General features: G+C 42.3%; 1 protein-coding gene and 1 non-coding gene across 2 annotated transcripts in view; both read right to left on the reverse strand.

The window, feature by feature from the left end:
• The window catches only part of LOC145395806 (ionotropic receptor 21a-like), a 42721-nt gene that overhangs the window by 23409 nt on the left and 1647 nt on the right, over window positions 1–17665 (reverse strand). The window contains exons 2-4 of the mRNA XM_080269340.1: window positions 11087–11215; window positions 10316–10487; window positions 8874–8950 (exon numbers count right to left, since the gene is read on the reverse strand). Coding sequence (XP_080125466.1) covers window positions 8874–8950; window positions 10316–10487; window positions 11087–11215 — 378 coding nt within the window. The remainder of the gene's footprint in view (window positions 1–8873; window positions 8951–10315; window positions 10488–11086; window positions 11216–17665) is intronic.
• Window positions 373–491, reverse strand: LOC145395951 (5S ribosomal RNA). The gene has a single exon (XR_013896679.1). It is a non-coding gene; the product is annotated as a 5S ribosomal RNA (ribosomal RNA).

Raw genomic sequence — 17665 nt, forward strand, 5'->3', positions numbered from 1 at the left:
ATCTTCACTGACAGTAATTACACTTAATGCCTGCCACCAACTTTTTACAAACTTCACTAACAGAACTGCACTACGCTGGAAACCGACTGCACTTCCCTCAAACTGTTCTGAAACCCGACTAGACCTGTAATAATCTCTACCTCATCTTATATGGGGCGCTGAGTTCATCACTGGGCTAAGCGCCAAAAAGTACAAAACGCCAGAAAATGCGTTTAAAGTCTGGCGACTTTAAAACTTTGATATTTCGGTAATCCATCCATCCATCCATTGCCAGACGCCATGTATCCCAAACGGGGTGGTCAAGGGCTTAGAGTTAATTGTTTTACAGGGAGAGGCACTAATCCTCCACCAATCCCACTTGACACTTAGGGATGCCAACAGCATCTGGTGTTCCCAGGCGGTCATCCATCCAAGTACTAACCAGACCCAACGTTGCTTAACTTCGCTGATCGGATGGGAAGCGGTGTACTCAACGTGGCATGGCCATTGGCATTTCGGTAATCGCTTGTGTTATTTTGATGTGTGTTTTTTAAATTGTAGGTTATGGTATTTTCTTTATTGCAATAACCTCTGTTTTGCACTATCTGTCATTAATCATGATGATATCGTGTGAAGAAGTAAAATTTTGCCCCCCACTGCTGGACCGATCGGCTAAGAAAATATTTTTATCCTACTAATAACTACAGAAATACATCATAAGATGTCAATAACATATTAGCATAATGTCCCAGGAGTGTCATACTGTGGAATAAAATCAAAGTTCTATGACATAAGTATTATAATTTTCACAATAATAGCAGTTGAAAGGTCGGAAAATTGTGTGTGTTTTTCTCGGAGTTTTTAACCACCAATAAACAAGAACCACATAACAAACATCAAGAAAAAACATAATAAATTATTATATTGCTGATAATAATATAAAAGTAAGACAGCATTCAATGTATGAGGACATTATTAGAAAATCCCTGTAACCTGAATGATAAAAAAATGAACCTGTAACCTGAATTAAAAAAAAAAAAAAAATGCCACAAGTACCAGTAACTTCACAAACACAATGACAAAAATAATAACAGTAATAATGGTTAAAAAATATTATTATAATAATGAGAAAGCAGCAAGTTACTATGCACTACAGCTGCTGGTGGGAACAGTGTTAGGTGTCAGCTTATTGGCTAGCTGCAGTGCAACCCGACTATCTGATTGGCCAGCTTCAAGGGGGGTAAGGAAAGGGGCTGGGATATAGCCCGGTAATCCTCTCACATTCGCTTCAACACCACGAGGAGTCGACATAAGGAACATAGGAAAGGCTGAATTCATAGGAAAAGCAACCATACAGCTGGCAGAATTCTGGACCTAGTTGCCCGCCTTGAACACTAGTTCGGAACCAGACTGTTTTTTTTGCTGCGTGGTGCAAGGGCGCAACACACCTAACCAGGATTTTGACCCCTTTGTAGGTTGTTTCTTAGCACTTTTTTACTTCCAACGAATAGAGGGATGGTTTAGCTACTTGTTGGTGCGTGTAGGTGCTTGGCGGCCATTTTGGCACTTAGCCCAGTAATGAACTCAGCACCTCATATACGCTGACATTATTCGAGAGACGTCTACATTCTACGAGAACAACAGTTCCCAACTCGGAGATATGAAAACATGCCAGAGTTGTCTCACATTACATAACACTCTAAATCATTTATCATACAAACTTAATTTTAAATTACATAATTTAACAAGCAGTCACTTAAATAAAACATTATAAAGAAAAAGAGCAGAAAAATTAATGCATAACTTGCGAAATAACTACGCTCACAAACAGCAGGCAAACTGGCAACTCTGACTTGTACCAGAAATAGCCTACGGTAGGGGAAAGGTCGAGAAAAATCTCGGCTATCTAACTGACAAATCTCGCTTCTTAACACTACCCCCTCCCTCGTTTTTTGTCATCCTAACAAAACTACACAGTACTGTATATACAGACACGAACCTTAATCTTAATGGAACATCTAACTATACACAGAATAATCCTTCAACTTATCAGGTCTTCTTCTACGCCACTTCTTACAATGCCCTTGCTCCTCCAAACAATCCAGTCCTCCAGGAAGATCTTGGTCCTCTTCTTGATTCTCTTCTTCTCTTGGGGAACCGTCATCATCCTCTTGCACTTCAGCTCCTTGGCCTTCCTCAACATCCTCTGCTGCGGGTGAGCACAATTCCTCGGAGACATCCCAGCTGTATTGTCCTGGCCCACAGGACTGCCACAGACGATTCACGTGTACCATCTTTGGGCGAGACTTCCTACCTCCCTGAATCCGATACTTTACATCTGATAGGTGGTCCAATACAGTGTAAGGCCCGTCCCATGGGCTTTGCAGCTTTGGTGACTGTCCCTTCTTTTGCTGAGGATTGTATAACCAAACTTGGTCACCATCCTTGAAGCTAACATCACTTGCCTTGGCATCATACTTACACGTCATCACTTCTCCTGAAAACTTAAAGGGCTCCTCGCACTTGATGATGTACCTCAGCCAGCCTTTCCTGAAGGTGCTTTGTATAGCCAGTGGTATCTGTAGGCAGCTCATCACCAGGTGGTCGTCCCATTAACAAGTCAACGGGTAAGCATAACTCGTAGCCCATCATCAGTTTTGCAGGGGTGTAACCATTAGACTCATGGGATGCAGACCGATATGCCACCAGCAATGCAGGTAACTTCTGGTCCCATTCTGTTTGTCCCTCTACACTGTACTTGGCCAGTTCTTGTCCCAGGGTCCAATTGAATATCTCCACCATCCCATCTGACTGTGGCCTTAGTGGGGTCATCCTGGTTTTCTTGATCCCTAATAACTTGCAGCACTCACGGAACACAACAGACTCAAAGTTTCTACCCTAGTCTGAATGTAGCTCCTGTGACATCCTAAAACGACAGAAAAACTGGTCAACCAACACCTGAGCAACAGTCACAGCCTCTTGATCAGGGATAGCATCGACTTCTGGCCACTTTGTGAAATAGTCCATAGCGACACATATATACCGGTTCCCTCTCTCAGTGACTGACAAAGGTCCAGCAATGTCCACTGCAACTGTTTCCATCGGTGCACCCACTTGGTACTGCTGGAGAGGGGCGTAACCACGTTTCTTCGGTCCCTTCTTGGCACAGCACACTTCACAGGCCCAACATCACTCTTCAACATCCTGATGCATGCCAATCCAGTAGAACCCCTACTTCTCTAACTACTGTATCTACACCAAACTACATGCACAGTACACACTACACTTCCTTTTCCAAAATTTAAAAAAAAATCATGACGTCTCAACACTCAGCCTCGGATTCCCCAGGGGGGAGGACCATAAATGCCCCAACCTTCCGCCCCTCTTCCGGTGATGACTTGAGTTGCCTGGAACGACTGTCTGACTAACTTCTTCATTTCTGCAACATTCGCGGCCTTTCCTCTAACTTTCACTCTGTTGAGCACCACCTCTCCTCCTCTAAACATCACCTTCTTTTTCTGAGACTCAGCTGTCTGAGGCAACTAACAGCAAACCCTTTTCGGTACCCTCCTACTTTCTCTATACTCATTTCAAAGCCAAAGGTGGCTGTTGTGTAAATAAAGGCAACGATTTATCTTGCTCTTGTGTTCCTGAACTCGATTCTTCTGAATTCTCTACACTCTGGCTTCGACTTTCCTGTCATTCTCTGACTAAATAGATGTGTGCTGTTTACTTATCCCTTAATTCTTCTATCAAAAATTAGTTGACTATCTTACTTCTATGATGGAACACATTCTATTCATTTCTCCTGTCTTTGAAATCTCCATTTTAGGATATTTCAATGTTCACCACCACCTTTGGCTCTCCTCTCCTTTCACTGATCCACCTGGTGAACAAGTTTACATCTTTTCTATCCTTAATGACCTAGAGCAGGTTGTGCAGCACCCTAGCCGTATTCCAGATCGCCTTGGAGAGAGCTCCAACATACTTGACTTCTTCATTTCAACTAATCCTTCTGGTTACAATGTTAATCTTTTCTCTCCGTTGGGCTCCTCCGATCACAACCTTATCACCTTAACCTTTCCTATCTCTCCGGTGCGGTCTGTGGACCCTCCAGGGAAACGTCGTCTGTGGCATTTTGGAGCTGCGGATTTGGAGGCCCTCAGGCAGTACTTCTTTGATTTTCCCTGGAATGATTATTACTTCCATGGCCAGGAGCCATCTGAGTGTGCCTTGCGCATTACGGAGGATATTCTCCCGGGCATGGAAGCATACATTCCTTTCTCATATCCTTTGACTAACGCAAGAAAGCCTTGGTTTAATCACGCTTGTTCTAATGCTGTCCGCAACAAGGAGAGGGCCTACAAAAGGTACCAGAGCCAACCCACCCCTAAATCACATCATCTTTACGTTTCTGACCGGAATCGTGCTAAGTCTGTTCTTTGTTCTGCTAAAAATAATTTCATCCATACTAAATGCTCTCAACTCTCCAACTCGCATTCTTCTCACTCCTTCTGGCACCTTCCCAAAAACCTTTCTAACAACTTTACCTCATCATCCTTCCCTCCTCTTTTCTACTTTGATGGTTCTATAGCTATTCCTTCTACTGATAAAGCAGATCTCTTTGCACAAACTTTCTCCTCCAATTCCACCTTAGATGATTCCGGTGCTGTCCTCCATCACTTCCCCCTTCTGACTTCCTCATGGCTGACATTAAAATTTCTTCTGCTGATGTATTTTCTGCCATCACTGACCTCAGTACTGACAAGGCATATGGGCCTGATGGACTCCCTCATATTGTTCTAAAGAACTGTGCTTCTGTTCTTACACCCTGCCTAGGCAAACTCTTTCGCCTTTGTCTGTCAACTTGTACCTTTCCTTCTTGCTGGAAGTTTGCTCTCATTCAGCCAGTCTCAAAGAAGGGTGATCACTCCCAACCCTCCAGCTATCGTCCAATTGCTTTAACGTCCTGTATTTCAAAAGTTTTCGATTTATTTCTCAATAGAAAGATTTTAAGGTATCTTTCCTATCACAACCTTCTTTCTGATCGTCAGTACGGGTTCCATCAGGGACGCTCCACTGGCTATTTTCTCACCTATCTTTTATGCTCCTGGTCATCCTCCTTTCGGGACTTTGGCGAACGCTTTGCCATTGCAATTGACATCTCAAAGGCTTTTGATCAAGTCTGGCATAAATCTTTAATTTCCAAACTGCCCTCTTACGGTTTCTATCCTTCTATCTGTGCTTTCATCACTAGCTTCATTTCTGGTCGTTCTATAGCCGCTGTTGCAGACGGCCATCGTTCTTCTCCTAGATCTATCAACAGTGGTGCTCCTCAGGGCTCTGTCCTATCACCAACTCTCTTCCTTTTATTCAACAATGACCTTCTCAGCCGTACATCTAACCATGTCCACTCATACGCTGATGACTCCACCCTTCACCTTTCCATTCGGTTCCCGCAACGCCCATCTCAGCAGGTACTTCAACAAACAAGGGATGAGGCTATGGCACACCTAATGTCTGACTTAGCTTGTATCTCTGACTGGTGTGAAGATAATCTGGTTGTTTTTAATGCATCTAAGACTCAGTTCTTGCACCTGTCAACCCAACAAAATCTTCCACAGGTATACCCACTAATGTTTAATAATATTCAGCTTAATCCTGCATCATCCTTGAACATGCTTGGGGTTTCATTTACTCAGGACTTATCTTGGAAAGATCATATTACATCTCTTGTAAAGTCTGCTTCCAAGAGAGGTGTGCTAAGTCGACTCTGTTCCTTCTTTACCCCTGCATAATTGTTGACTCTATACAGGGGTTTTATCCGCCCCTGTATGGAGTACAACTCTCATGTGTGGGGAGGCTCCCCACATACAGCTCTTCTCAATAGGGTGGAGTCAAAGGTTTTTTGTCTCATTAACTCTCCTCCTCTTACTGACCCCCTTCAACCTCTGTCTCTTCGCTGCACTGTTGCATCTTTTTCTCTTTTCTGTTGCTACTTTAATGGTCACTGTTCCTCTGAACTGTCTTCATGCATTCCTCCACCTCTACGACGGGCGCGTAGCACCCGTCTAGCATCAAACTCTCATCCCTTTTCTGTCCAACTCTCTAGTGCAAGAGTTAACCGTTACTCCCAGTCCTTCATTTATGCAACAGGTCAACTCTGGAACTGTCTCCCTCTGTCTGTATTTCCTGCTGCCTATAATCTCCAGTCTTTCAAACCCAGTGGGTCCAGGCATCTCAAAATGATCGGATCTTGAATTTGGCTTTCTATTGTATTTTGTTTTTCTCTTGGAGGGAACTGTTATTGCAGGCACATGGCCTTTGGTTCCTTCTTCCTCGCATAAAAAAATCCAGTAGAACCTCTGTCGCAGCCAGCTTAGAGTCTTCTTCACTCCCAGGTGCCCACTAGTGATCTGGTTATGGGACTCATCCAAAATCGCAGACCTCATCTTCTTCGGAACCACCAGTTGCCAATACTTGCTGAGGCCATCGGGTGTCTCCCACTGATGCTCCAGTAGTCCGATGTTCAAGCAAAGAAGGTCCCACTGACTCTAGTAGCTCTTGGTTGCAGGGCTTAACCTGGAAACTTCTTCCCAAGATGGTCGCACTATACTCTGCTGCAGCCACTCTAGCACTGGCTGTAAATCTGCATCCTCCATCTGCATCCTCCCCAGGTCCTCATCATCTGATGCCGGCCCTGTCACTACAGTACAGCATTATTTCTTCATATAATTCCCATTCCTACTACAATTCTTGCTGTCTGTTCTTCTGTCTTCTTACACACTATTCATCAAGGTTCTTCTGCATTTCTTCTGTGGTGGGTCTTCTGCAGCCCTCTTCTTATCATCCCAACCATTCTGATCCGAAAGTAACTCAAACTGTGCACAGTATGCTTCCCAAGATACTCTACCATCAAATTCCTGAGGTTTCGTTTTAATTGGACCCACATTATAGCCATGCACTTCACTGGTTTGGGGCCTAAAAACTGGGGCATCATCATTTAGGCCAGGACATAAAACTTCTGCATTCTGATTATTCAGCCCTGTAATGCTACCTTTAGAGGCTTGGGATCCGTCAAGATTCACCATACACTGTTCATTCCCTCCATATGCTCTCTGTACACTAACCTGAGGCTCAGCAGTGCAATATTTCTCTACAGCCTCCATATTCTCACTAATTATCTTCTCATGGTCGACTACGTGCATCAACTGGCTATCTACATGCTGTCTGCACTCCATCACTATTCCCTCACTAATCTTCAGCTGGCTGTCCACATGGTGTTTGCACTCCGTCACTATTTCCTCACTAACTGTCTTCAACTGTTTGTCTACATTCTGTGTACACTGCATCACATTATTGTTTACCTTACACTTCTGCTGCTCTAGCTTGGCAACTACTTCCTCGTTAAGCTGTTGCTGTTCTTCCTTGATTTCCCCCATGAATGCATCTAGCTGTCCTTGCATCCTCGGCTGTAATTCCCTTTGTTGCTCTTCTGATGCCTCTTGAAGTTGTTCATATCGTTCTTTTTGTTCCTCACAATTGTGCCTTTAGTAGTTCCTTATTTGCCTCTACTAGTTCACCTCATGCCTGTATTAGTTCTTCGAGATCTTTATAATGTGCCTGTAATAGCTTCACGATTGTCGCCAGGGAAATTTCCTCCTCATGCCCAGCTTGAGACCTTGTCTCCACACCTCGTGCTTCTATATCGAAGTTTAAACTAACTGCAGCCCTAAATAATCCCACAATCCTGCCACCAGTGTTACGTCCTTGTCCCACACTGCCGCAGGCTCCAACAGCGGTAGTACAGTACGGGAAGGACGTTACCCAGTGAGTTGTTCTTCCTATGGTCAGCCTTTAGGTGTACAGTACACAAGATCAGCTGAGGCGAAAATAAACACTGGCTTCTTAAAGTTCACTCTCTTTATTTTCCAAATAATTCCACATGGTGCTTTCCAACTTCTCTTCACTATTCTCACAAGCACTGGATCTATACAATTGCAATTACACTTAATGTTTAACAACACTTCACAGTTATTACACTTAATGATTGCCAACACTTCACAGTTTGTACACTTAATGCTTGCCAACACTTCACTTATTACACAAGTACCGAAAATAATCTTCACTGACAGTAATTACACTTAATGCCTGCCACCAACTTTTTACAAACTTCACTAACAGCACTGCACTACGCTGGAAACCGACTGCACTTCCCTCAAACTGTTCTGAAACCCGACTAGACCTGTAATAATCTGTACCCCATCTTACATAAGCTTACATTATTCGAGAGACGTCTACATTCTACGAGAACAACAGTTTCCAACTCGCAGATATGAAAACATGCCAGTGTTATCTCACATTACATAACACTCTAAATCATTTACCATACCAACTTAATATAAATTACATAATTTGCCAAGCAATCACTTAAATAAAACTTTATAGAGAAAAAGAGCAGAAAAATTAATGCATAACTTCCGAAATTACTACGCTCACTAACAGCAGGCAAACTGGCAACTCTGACTCGTACCGGAACTAGCCTACGGTACGGGAAACGTTAAGAAAAATCTCGGCTATCTAACTGGCAAATCTCACTTCTTAACATTTGTAGGCAGTCAGTAGAAGAATGCTCTTGACTTTTGTGTACTGACAGTATCATTTTCTAGTTACTACACTTTAGCAAGTAAAACAAAATTCCAAAATTATTTTCATCACTTACGTTGCCTATAATTAATAAGACATTAGGCAATATCAGGTTAGATAGGTTATCTCTATCTTTTGACAATGTAAAGCTTTTCTTTGCTGCATAAAACTATCTGCAGTTAAATCGGATTATCAATAAAAACAGTGAACACTGCAGTGCAAAGGTTAACCTTAGCTTAAGATCTTACCTCTCTAGTTCTTGTGGAATAACACCATATATCACTGTTGCCATGAATGATTTACGAATCTGCACCTGATCTGTCACCTGCAAGTAAATATAGTATTAAAAATAAAGAAATGAAAGACCCAGTTGATATATATATATATATATATATATATATATATATATATATATATATATATATATATATATATATATATATATATATACTTGTCATTTTTACCATAAACTCTTTCAGGGAAATGTTTCGAACTAAAAGTTATGATGAAGCATTCCTTAAATCTTATCAAGATGCCTTTTCTAATTTGAAAGAAACTGATCAGTTTAGTGCACAATAAACTATGAGCCAAAGGCTCCAAGTATAATAATGTATGTTATTCCTAGGAAGAACTAACAAACATCGTCATGTTTTTAGTTCCAGATGTCTGGACTGGACACATAGTTTAAAAGTTTGGAGGTCATAGGCAGTGTAAAATACAGAATGATGACAGTTCTTTATTTGATCATCTGTATACATGAGGACTGAGAATACCCGGTAGCTCTTGCAAGAAAGTGTTGGACAGGAAAGGGGACTAGGGTTCACTGCTTGGCAGATTCTATACGGCTTCCGTTATTAGGGAGGGACAGAGGCATTCACTTCAGAAGAGTAATGATCTTTGAAATGTCAGTAAATTATGTCAGGATATAAAACAATTCAGTGAAGTGTGAGAAGCACAATGCAACAAAGAAGCAGGGGGATGGCAGGAAGGTATTCCCTTACCTCCACTGTGATTTAAATGAGAGAGAGAGAGAGAGAGAGAGAGAGAGAGAGAGAGAGAGAGAGAGAGAGAGAGAGAGAGAACTGAAGGCCGAAAGCTGCAAGTTGAGAGTGAGGTATACTGTGTACGTGTACTGGTGGTGTGTGTGATTCGCTCGTTCGTTCAAAGATTCCCTGCACATATAGTGCAGGCCGGGCCATACATTAGCCCGGTCAGTGGTGTATGGGCTGATTAAAAAACAGTAAGTGGGGAGGACAGGACCTGGGGATTGCCCAGCACACACGTCCTGTCTCCTGACTGGCTTTGTGGTGTGTGTGACGATTACACATTTTATCTAAGATGATATTGTAGAATACTGATATGCTGGAGTAGAATCGAGTTTGAATAACACCTTGAAAGAGATGGCATCTTATTTGAAATTAGGTTTCTGGCAGTAGCAGCGAAAATGAGATCAAATCCAAACCCTTGCAGGGAATACTTTCTGAATATTAATTTTGTGGAAAACAATACAGTTTCTGTAGAGATCGGATTTTAAATAATCGCTAACATATCACATAAGAAAGTGAGTGGGCTACTAAATATTGCAAAACGATGCTGATATATCCGGATGCAGTATTCAAATTAATTACTTTACAACAGCAACAGATACTAACAGCAAAAGTTTGAATGTAGACAAGTATGTAATTCTCACCTCGTCCCAGCTGCGTGATGGAAGAACATGGAAAGTAAAATTCAGGGCCTGGGCAACCGCAACCAGCTGGTTGTAGTCAGTGCCTGAGTACCTGGTGGTGTTGCCCTCCATGGACTCTTGCCAGAAGGGTTCAAATGTAAGCGCCGTCACGTTTATCGTCGCGCCATAGAAACTGCCAAAAATAATGTAATGTTCTGAACGTACGGAACTTGCGGTGCAACATTAGGTGGAAGTGACTTTTTTTTCAGGCTATGATAATCCTGTAGAAATAAAGGGTAATGCATATTATTCAAAGCAGGTATAGGTACTCCATGAAAAAAATTTATCATTATTATTGGATTACTAATATTATTTCCATTTAAGTAATTGTTTCTCGGCTCTATGCTCTCTTTGATTACATTGTCTATAACATGTATACTGTCAGCCACAGATTATACCTATTTTACACTAATCTACACTAGCTTTTGAACCTTTGGCAACATATTTCACATACCTCAGATGCAGAAAAACTCAAAGTTATGGTTCTGCTTCATTTCCATAACACTTTCTCACGACTAGTACCATATTCTAGTGTTAATTAATCTCTTGTTAAACCCATTCGAGATGAAGTGATGACAGTTTTAAGCCGGATTAGAATGAAATGGGTATAGCCCAGTCTACAGTATACTCGTGAGTAATTTGGATACATTACTTATATTTTTCAAGTATTGTAATGCCGAGAATACATAAGATACTGCAGTTCTAAAATGGCCAGTAATCTGTACACATTACTTGGTGTATTTCTCCGGGAAAAGGGTGGGAGGTGTGAGATAGCGTAGACCTGATATGGGGGTCCAGGAAGCCACTTGCAGCACCCGGGCACCGTCAGGACTGTACGGCAAGTGAACCAACATGCTGTACCTGCACAATACGTTTATAGTTTTCAGGCAGAGTGAATTATCTTTATTCACTCGACACTGCAAGGGTATAATTTACCATTTGGTAGGAGTAGACTGTAGCACCAGTCGAGCAGGGCAGTACTCGTGAGGAGGATGGAAAGCTGATGACAGGGAGTGCTGGAGCTCCCATTTCATCAGCCCTCAGGACTAGTTCCTAACCATCCCCCTTTGCTGAACTTTTCCAGTGTCTCAGTTCCAAAGAGAGTAGGCCAGCATGCTCACCAATATAAATTTCTCTAACTGTCGACACCAAACTACATGCACAGTACACACTACACTTCCTTTTCCAAAATTCAAAAAAATCATGGCGTCTCAACACTCAGCCTCAGAGTCCCAGGGGGGGGGACTCCCCACCTTCCGCCCCTCTCCCGGTGACGAGTTGAGCTGCCTGGAACCACTGTCTGACTAACTTCTTCATTTCTGCAACATTGGCGGCCTTTCCTCTAACTTTCGCTCTGTTGAGCACCACCTCTCCTCCTCTAAACCTCACCTTCTGTTTCTAACAGAGACTCAGCTGTCTGAGGTAACTGACAGCAAACCCTTTTCTGTATCCTCCTACTTTCTCTATACTCATTTCAAAGCCAAAGGTGGCTGTTGTGTATATATATTATATGCAACAACTTATCTTGCTCTAATGTTTCTTAACTTGATTCTTTTGAATTCCCTACACTCTGGCTTTGGTGTTCCTGTCATTCTCTGACTAAATATAACTGTGCTGTTTACTTATACCCTAATTCTACTGACTATCAAAAATTCTTTGACTATCTTCTACGATGGAACACATTCTGTCCATTTCTCCTGTCTCTGAAATCTCCATTTTAGGAGATTTCAATGTTCACAACCTCCTTTGGCTCTCCTTCCCTTTCACTGATCCACCTGGTGAACAAGCCTACATCTCTTCTATCCTTAATGACCTAGAGCAGCTTGTACAGCACCCTACCCATATCCCAGACCGCCTTGGAGAGAGCTTCAACATAGTTGACCTATTCCTTACAACTAATCCTTCTGCTTACACTGTTAATCTTTTCTCTCCATTGGGCTCCTCCGATCACAACCTTATCACCTTAACCTGTCCTATCACTCCAATATGTACTGTGGACCCTCCAGGGAAACGCCGTCTGTGGCATTTTTGGAGCTGTGGATTGGGAGGCCCTCAGGCAGTACTTCTTTGATTTTCCCTGGAATGATTATTGCTTCCATGGCCAGGAGCCATCTGAGTGTGCCTTTCGCATTACGAAGGTTATTCTCTCGGGCATGGAAGCATACATTCCTTTCTCGTATCCTTTCTTTAACACAAGAAAGCCTTGGTTTAATCACACTTGTTCTAATGCTGTCCGCAACAAGGAGAGGGCCTACAAAAGGTACCGGAGCCAACCCACCCCTGAATTACATCATCTTTACGTTTCTGCCCGGAATCGTGCTAAGACTGTTCTTTGCTCTGCTAAAAATAATTTCATCCATATTAAATGATCTCAACTCTCCAACTCGAATTCTTCCCGCTCCTTCTAACACCTTGCCGAAAACCTTTCTAACAACTTTACCTCATCATCCTTCCCTCCTCTTTTCTACTCTGATGGCTCTGTAGCTATTTCTTCTACTGATAAAGCAGATCTCTTCGCACAGACTTTCTCCTTCAATTCCACCTTAGACGATTCCGGTGCTGTTCCTCCATCACTTCCCCACTCTGACTTCCTCATGGATGACATTAAAATTTCTTCAGCTGATGTATTTTCTGACATCACTGGCCTTAATACTAACAAGGCATAGGGGCCTGATGGAGTCCCTCCTGTTGTTCTCAAGAACTGTGCTTCTGTGCTTACATCCTGCCTAGGCAAACTCGACTTTGTCTGTCAACTTGTACCTTTCTTGCTGAAAGTTTGCTCTCATTCAGCCAGTCTCAAAGAAGGGTGACCACTCCCAACCCTCCAATTATCGTCCAATTGCTTTAACGTTCTGTATTTCAAAAGTTTTCGAGTCAATTCTCAATAGAAAAATTTTAAGGCATCTTTCCTATTACAGCCTTCTTTCTGATCGTCAGTACGGGTTCCGTCAGGGATGCTCCACTGGTGATCTTCTCACCTACCTTTCAGACTCCTGGTCATCCTCCTTTCGGGACTTTGGCGAAAGCTTTGCCATTATACTTGACATCTCAAAGGCTTTTGATCGAGTCTGGAATAAATCTTTAATTTCGAAACTGCCCTCTTACGGTTTCTATCCTTCTATCTGTGCCTTCATTGCTAGCTTCCTTTCTGATTGTGCTATGGCCTTTGTTGTAGACGGCCATCGTTCTTCTCCTAGATCTATCAACAGTGGTGTTCCTCAGGGCTCTGTCTTATCACCAACTCTCTTTTATTCATCAATGACCTTCTCAGCTGTACATCTAACCATATCCACTCATACACTGATGACTCCACCCTTCACCTTTCCATTAGGTTCCCGCAATGCCCATCTCAGCAGTTTCTTAAACAAGGGATGAGGCTATGTCACACCTAATGTCTGACTAGGCTCGTATCTCTGACTGGGGTAAAAATAATCTGGTTGTTTTTAATGCATCTAAGACTCAGTTCTGACACCTATCAACCTGACAAAATCTTCCACAGGTATACCCATTAATGTTTAATAATATTCAGCTTAATCCTGCATCATCCTTGAACATACTTTGGGTTTCATTTACTCGGGACTTATCTTGGAAAGAGCATATAACATCTCTTGTAAAATCTGCATCCAAGAGATTAAGTGTGCTAAGCCGACTCCGTTCTTTTTTTATTCCTGCACAATTGTTGACTCTATACAGGGGTTTTATCCGCCCCTGTGTGGAGTACTACTCTCATATATGGGGAGGCTCCCCACATACAGCTCTTTTCAATAGGGTGGAGTCAAAGGCTTTTCGTCTCATTATTTCTCCTGTTACTGACTCCTTTCAACCTCTGTCTCTTCGCTGCACCGTTGCATCTCTATCACTTTTCTATTGCTACTTTAATGGTCACTGCTCCTCTGAACTGTCTGTTTGTATTCCTCCACCTCTACGACGGGCGCGTAGCACCCGTTTAGCAGCATACTCTCATCCCTTTTCTGTCCAACTCTCTAATCCAAGAGTTAACCGTTACTCCCAGTCCTTCATTTATGCAACAGGTCAGCTCTGGAACTGTCTCCCTCTGACTGTATTTCCTGCTGCCTATGATCTCCAGCCTTTCAAATGCAGTGTGTCCAGGCATCTCGAGATGATCGGTTTTTGAATTTGCTCTCTATTGTATTTTGTTTTTCTCTTGGAGGGAACTGTTATTGCGGGCTCATGGCCTTTGGTTCCTTGTCCCTCGCATAAAGAAAAAAAAATACTTTATTTAATGAAGAAACAGTTTCATGCAATACTGGGAAGTTATATCTAATCGAGGCTATATTTTAACCCCTTCGTTAAGAAAAGTATAACGAACCTCTCAGTCTGAAAAATGTCTCCTGAGTAAAATATTCTGGCGGTAGTAGGAATGAACGAAAAAAAAAATGTATGAAGTTAATTCCACTTATAGTCTGTTCGTCACATAAGGCCATCTTTTCGTTGCCTTGGATGTTTTCTAGCAGTAAATCTTGTCCACTTAATTGCTTCCTACGTGAGCCATTGGTTCTGTGTACTCGTCACTGTTTTTCTCTAGCCGAAACAAAGTCGTAAGCAGGGTTTCTGACGGGATAAAGAGAACTTACTCTACTCTTTTCACCTTAACTTGCCCTAATATTATTGCCTCTCCATCCTGAAGGCTAAGCTGTAACTAGATATCAGCACTATGATATGTTGCTGGTCATGAAAATCGTCAATGAAAGGATATATAACCACAAAATTATTATTCTGCCACTTAGCTGTGTGAAATAAGATGCAAAAGAGGGAAAAAAAAAAAAACATCTGGGACAATTTATAATGAACGGGAAAAAATGAGAGTATAGACAGACAAGTAATAATACCACTGTGCGTTGTTCTCTCTTCAGTCCAGCAAAGCTTTGAACTACCATCTCAGCACTGGACTGCAGGCTTTTATTCAGTGTGGAACTCTGGCTACGATTTCCTTGTGCTTGTTGGGAAAATTAGAGGGTTGGCAGATACTGTTGCTGAAAAGTGTACGTGTATATTAGCCACTAAGATATTACAGCGTCTTTTATTAATTCTTTTTTTTTTTTTTTTTTGGGGGGGTGGAGAGAGGATTCCTACCACCGCTATATGATTTTATTGAACTTTGGACAGTTTTTAAAATACAGGGGTGAAAAATAGCCTCCATCAAATCTTTCACAACGAAAACTCCTTCCAAAACTCAATTAAAATTCTTTGGTTTTACTCGGTTAAAATTTATGATACGTTACGGTTCTGAAGGTGCTAAGATCTCGCCTAGGATTAGTATACGTCGTTCTTAAAGCTATTGAAATGCCACACAAGCTCATAACAGGGTGTCCCACGTAAAATTAGTAAAGAAAAAGAATCAACCTACTCTGGTAAGACAATGGGGACTTGACACAAATGACAGTACACTTAAATTACAGAGGGGAATACGGACTCATAGATAATAACAGAGATTTACGCATGTCTGTGGCCGTGGTATACGTGGTGCACGTGCCCATTTCCTTAGTTCCCATCAGCCAAGTGTGCGGACAATCAAAATTATTGTGTAAAAGGAGGGGAAAGGGTTTCAGCCCGAGGAGGCTGCTTTTTATGATCCTAGGCAGGTATTTGGGCACATTTACTGGGGATGGGCAATTCGTGCATCATGGATTTTTCATGCCATTTTTTTTTCTTTTTTTTCATTGTCCTTGAAGGAATACCTGGGCACAGGATCATTATCACCAGAAACTCTCCCTACACTGTATTATCCCCTCCTGTGACAAGAGTAAACATGACGGAATGATATCTTGTTGAAGTCGGTGAATTATTCATTTTTTCATTCATTGCCAAACGCCATGTATCCCAAACGGGGTGGCCAAGGGCTTAGAGTTAATTGTTTTACAGGGAGGGGCACTAATCCTCCACCAACCCCACTTGACACGTAGGGAGAACGTTATGCCAACAGCATCTGGTGTTCCCAGGCGGTCACCCATCCAAGTACTAACCAGACCCAACGTTGCTTATGCGGTTAGCAAACTCTGACCGTAATGATGGCGCATATGAAAAAGACATGCCATACAGGACTATTGGGTCATGGACGACATCACAGCCACACCTCTCTTTGGGAGGTACATGGCACATTACAGAGTACTTTGCGATATTATGGTTCGTGCACTTTTCCCCCCAAAGTGAGACCCCTACCCAATGACAGGGTGTGCAAAATTCGCCCATTTCTGACCATGCTAAAAGGTTTTTACATTTTTTTTCGCTTTTCCATAGAGCTGTGGCGGTTGAGTTGCATGTATTACTCTGGGGTTGACTGGCATTTATCCAATACACATCGTCCACTTTCATCGCTTATGCATCAGTCTTTGTTGCTTGTGACTGCATGATTGGATATATGCTGGACTTGGTCGTTATTGCCCAACTAGCAAGACGATAATATAACAGCCTGCGTTTCTCCTTGTATAATGTAACTGCCAAGTTTCTTTTTGAAGGTGGGACAGGAACCAGCGGTACTCTCAAGCCAAGTAGGAAGCACTACCCTGTTTTCCGTGGCAAACCGAGAATGGTGCTTTACTTATCAAGAAATGTGGTAACACGTCGGTCATCCACTGGCATGACAAGCGGGATGTGCTACAGGTGGTACAAGAAGGTGTTCCTACACTTTTCTGCTCTCACTGTTGTGAATGCATTCATACTGTTCAGACAGATTGTTGGCATAACTGCTGCACCAAGGACACAGCACTGCAGTAATGCCTGGCATGGTCATCCAGGCAGACTATCTCATGTGTCACCGCATGGTGAACCTAGGCACCTGCAGGTTAAAAATGTACAGGCAGTGCCATGTCTGCCTGAACTGTCAGGGACGGCAGCAGGTTCACAAGGAAATGTTCTACCAGTGCAATGAGTTAAAGGAGACTTCTTCAGTCCCTGGTGTGTAGGAAAATGTATAGTAATTTTACTACATAAGATTTTATAATACAGTTTATAATATACAAAAGGTATGGGTTACACTGCTAGTGAACATGCAGTACAACTGCAAATATGTGTTATGGTAATACAGTGCAATATACATGCAAATTGGATTTGTTGTGATAGTGAGCTAGTAATTGTTGTGTGCTACACCTCTAGTGCACTTAGAAATTACCGTAGCAAATGATTTTACCACAGAAGAATATAGAATATAAGGAAATGTACGGGTGTACGGAAATGATCTCAGGATATGGTGGATGAACTCGATATACAAGTGCCAGAAATAAATAATTTTCAGGTTACAGTAGAAGTAAACTTGTCTCGCAAGTGCAAACATGTGCTTGTTTATGCAAGGAA

Source organism: Coenobita brevimanus, chromosome 33, assembly GCF_032717465.1.
Source record: "Coenobita brevimanus isolate Jiangsu-jjx chromosome 33, ASM3271746v2, whole genome shotgun sequence".
NCBI classification, from domain to species: Eukaryota; Metazoa; Arthropoda; class Malacostraca; order Decapoda; family Coenobitidae; genus Coenobita; species Coenobita brevimanus.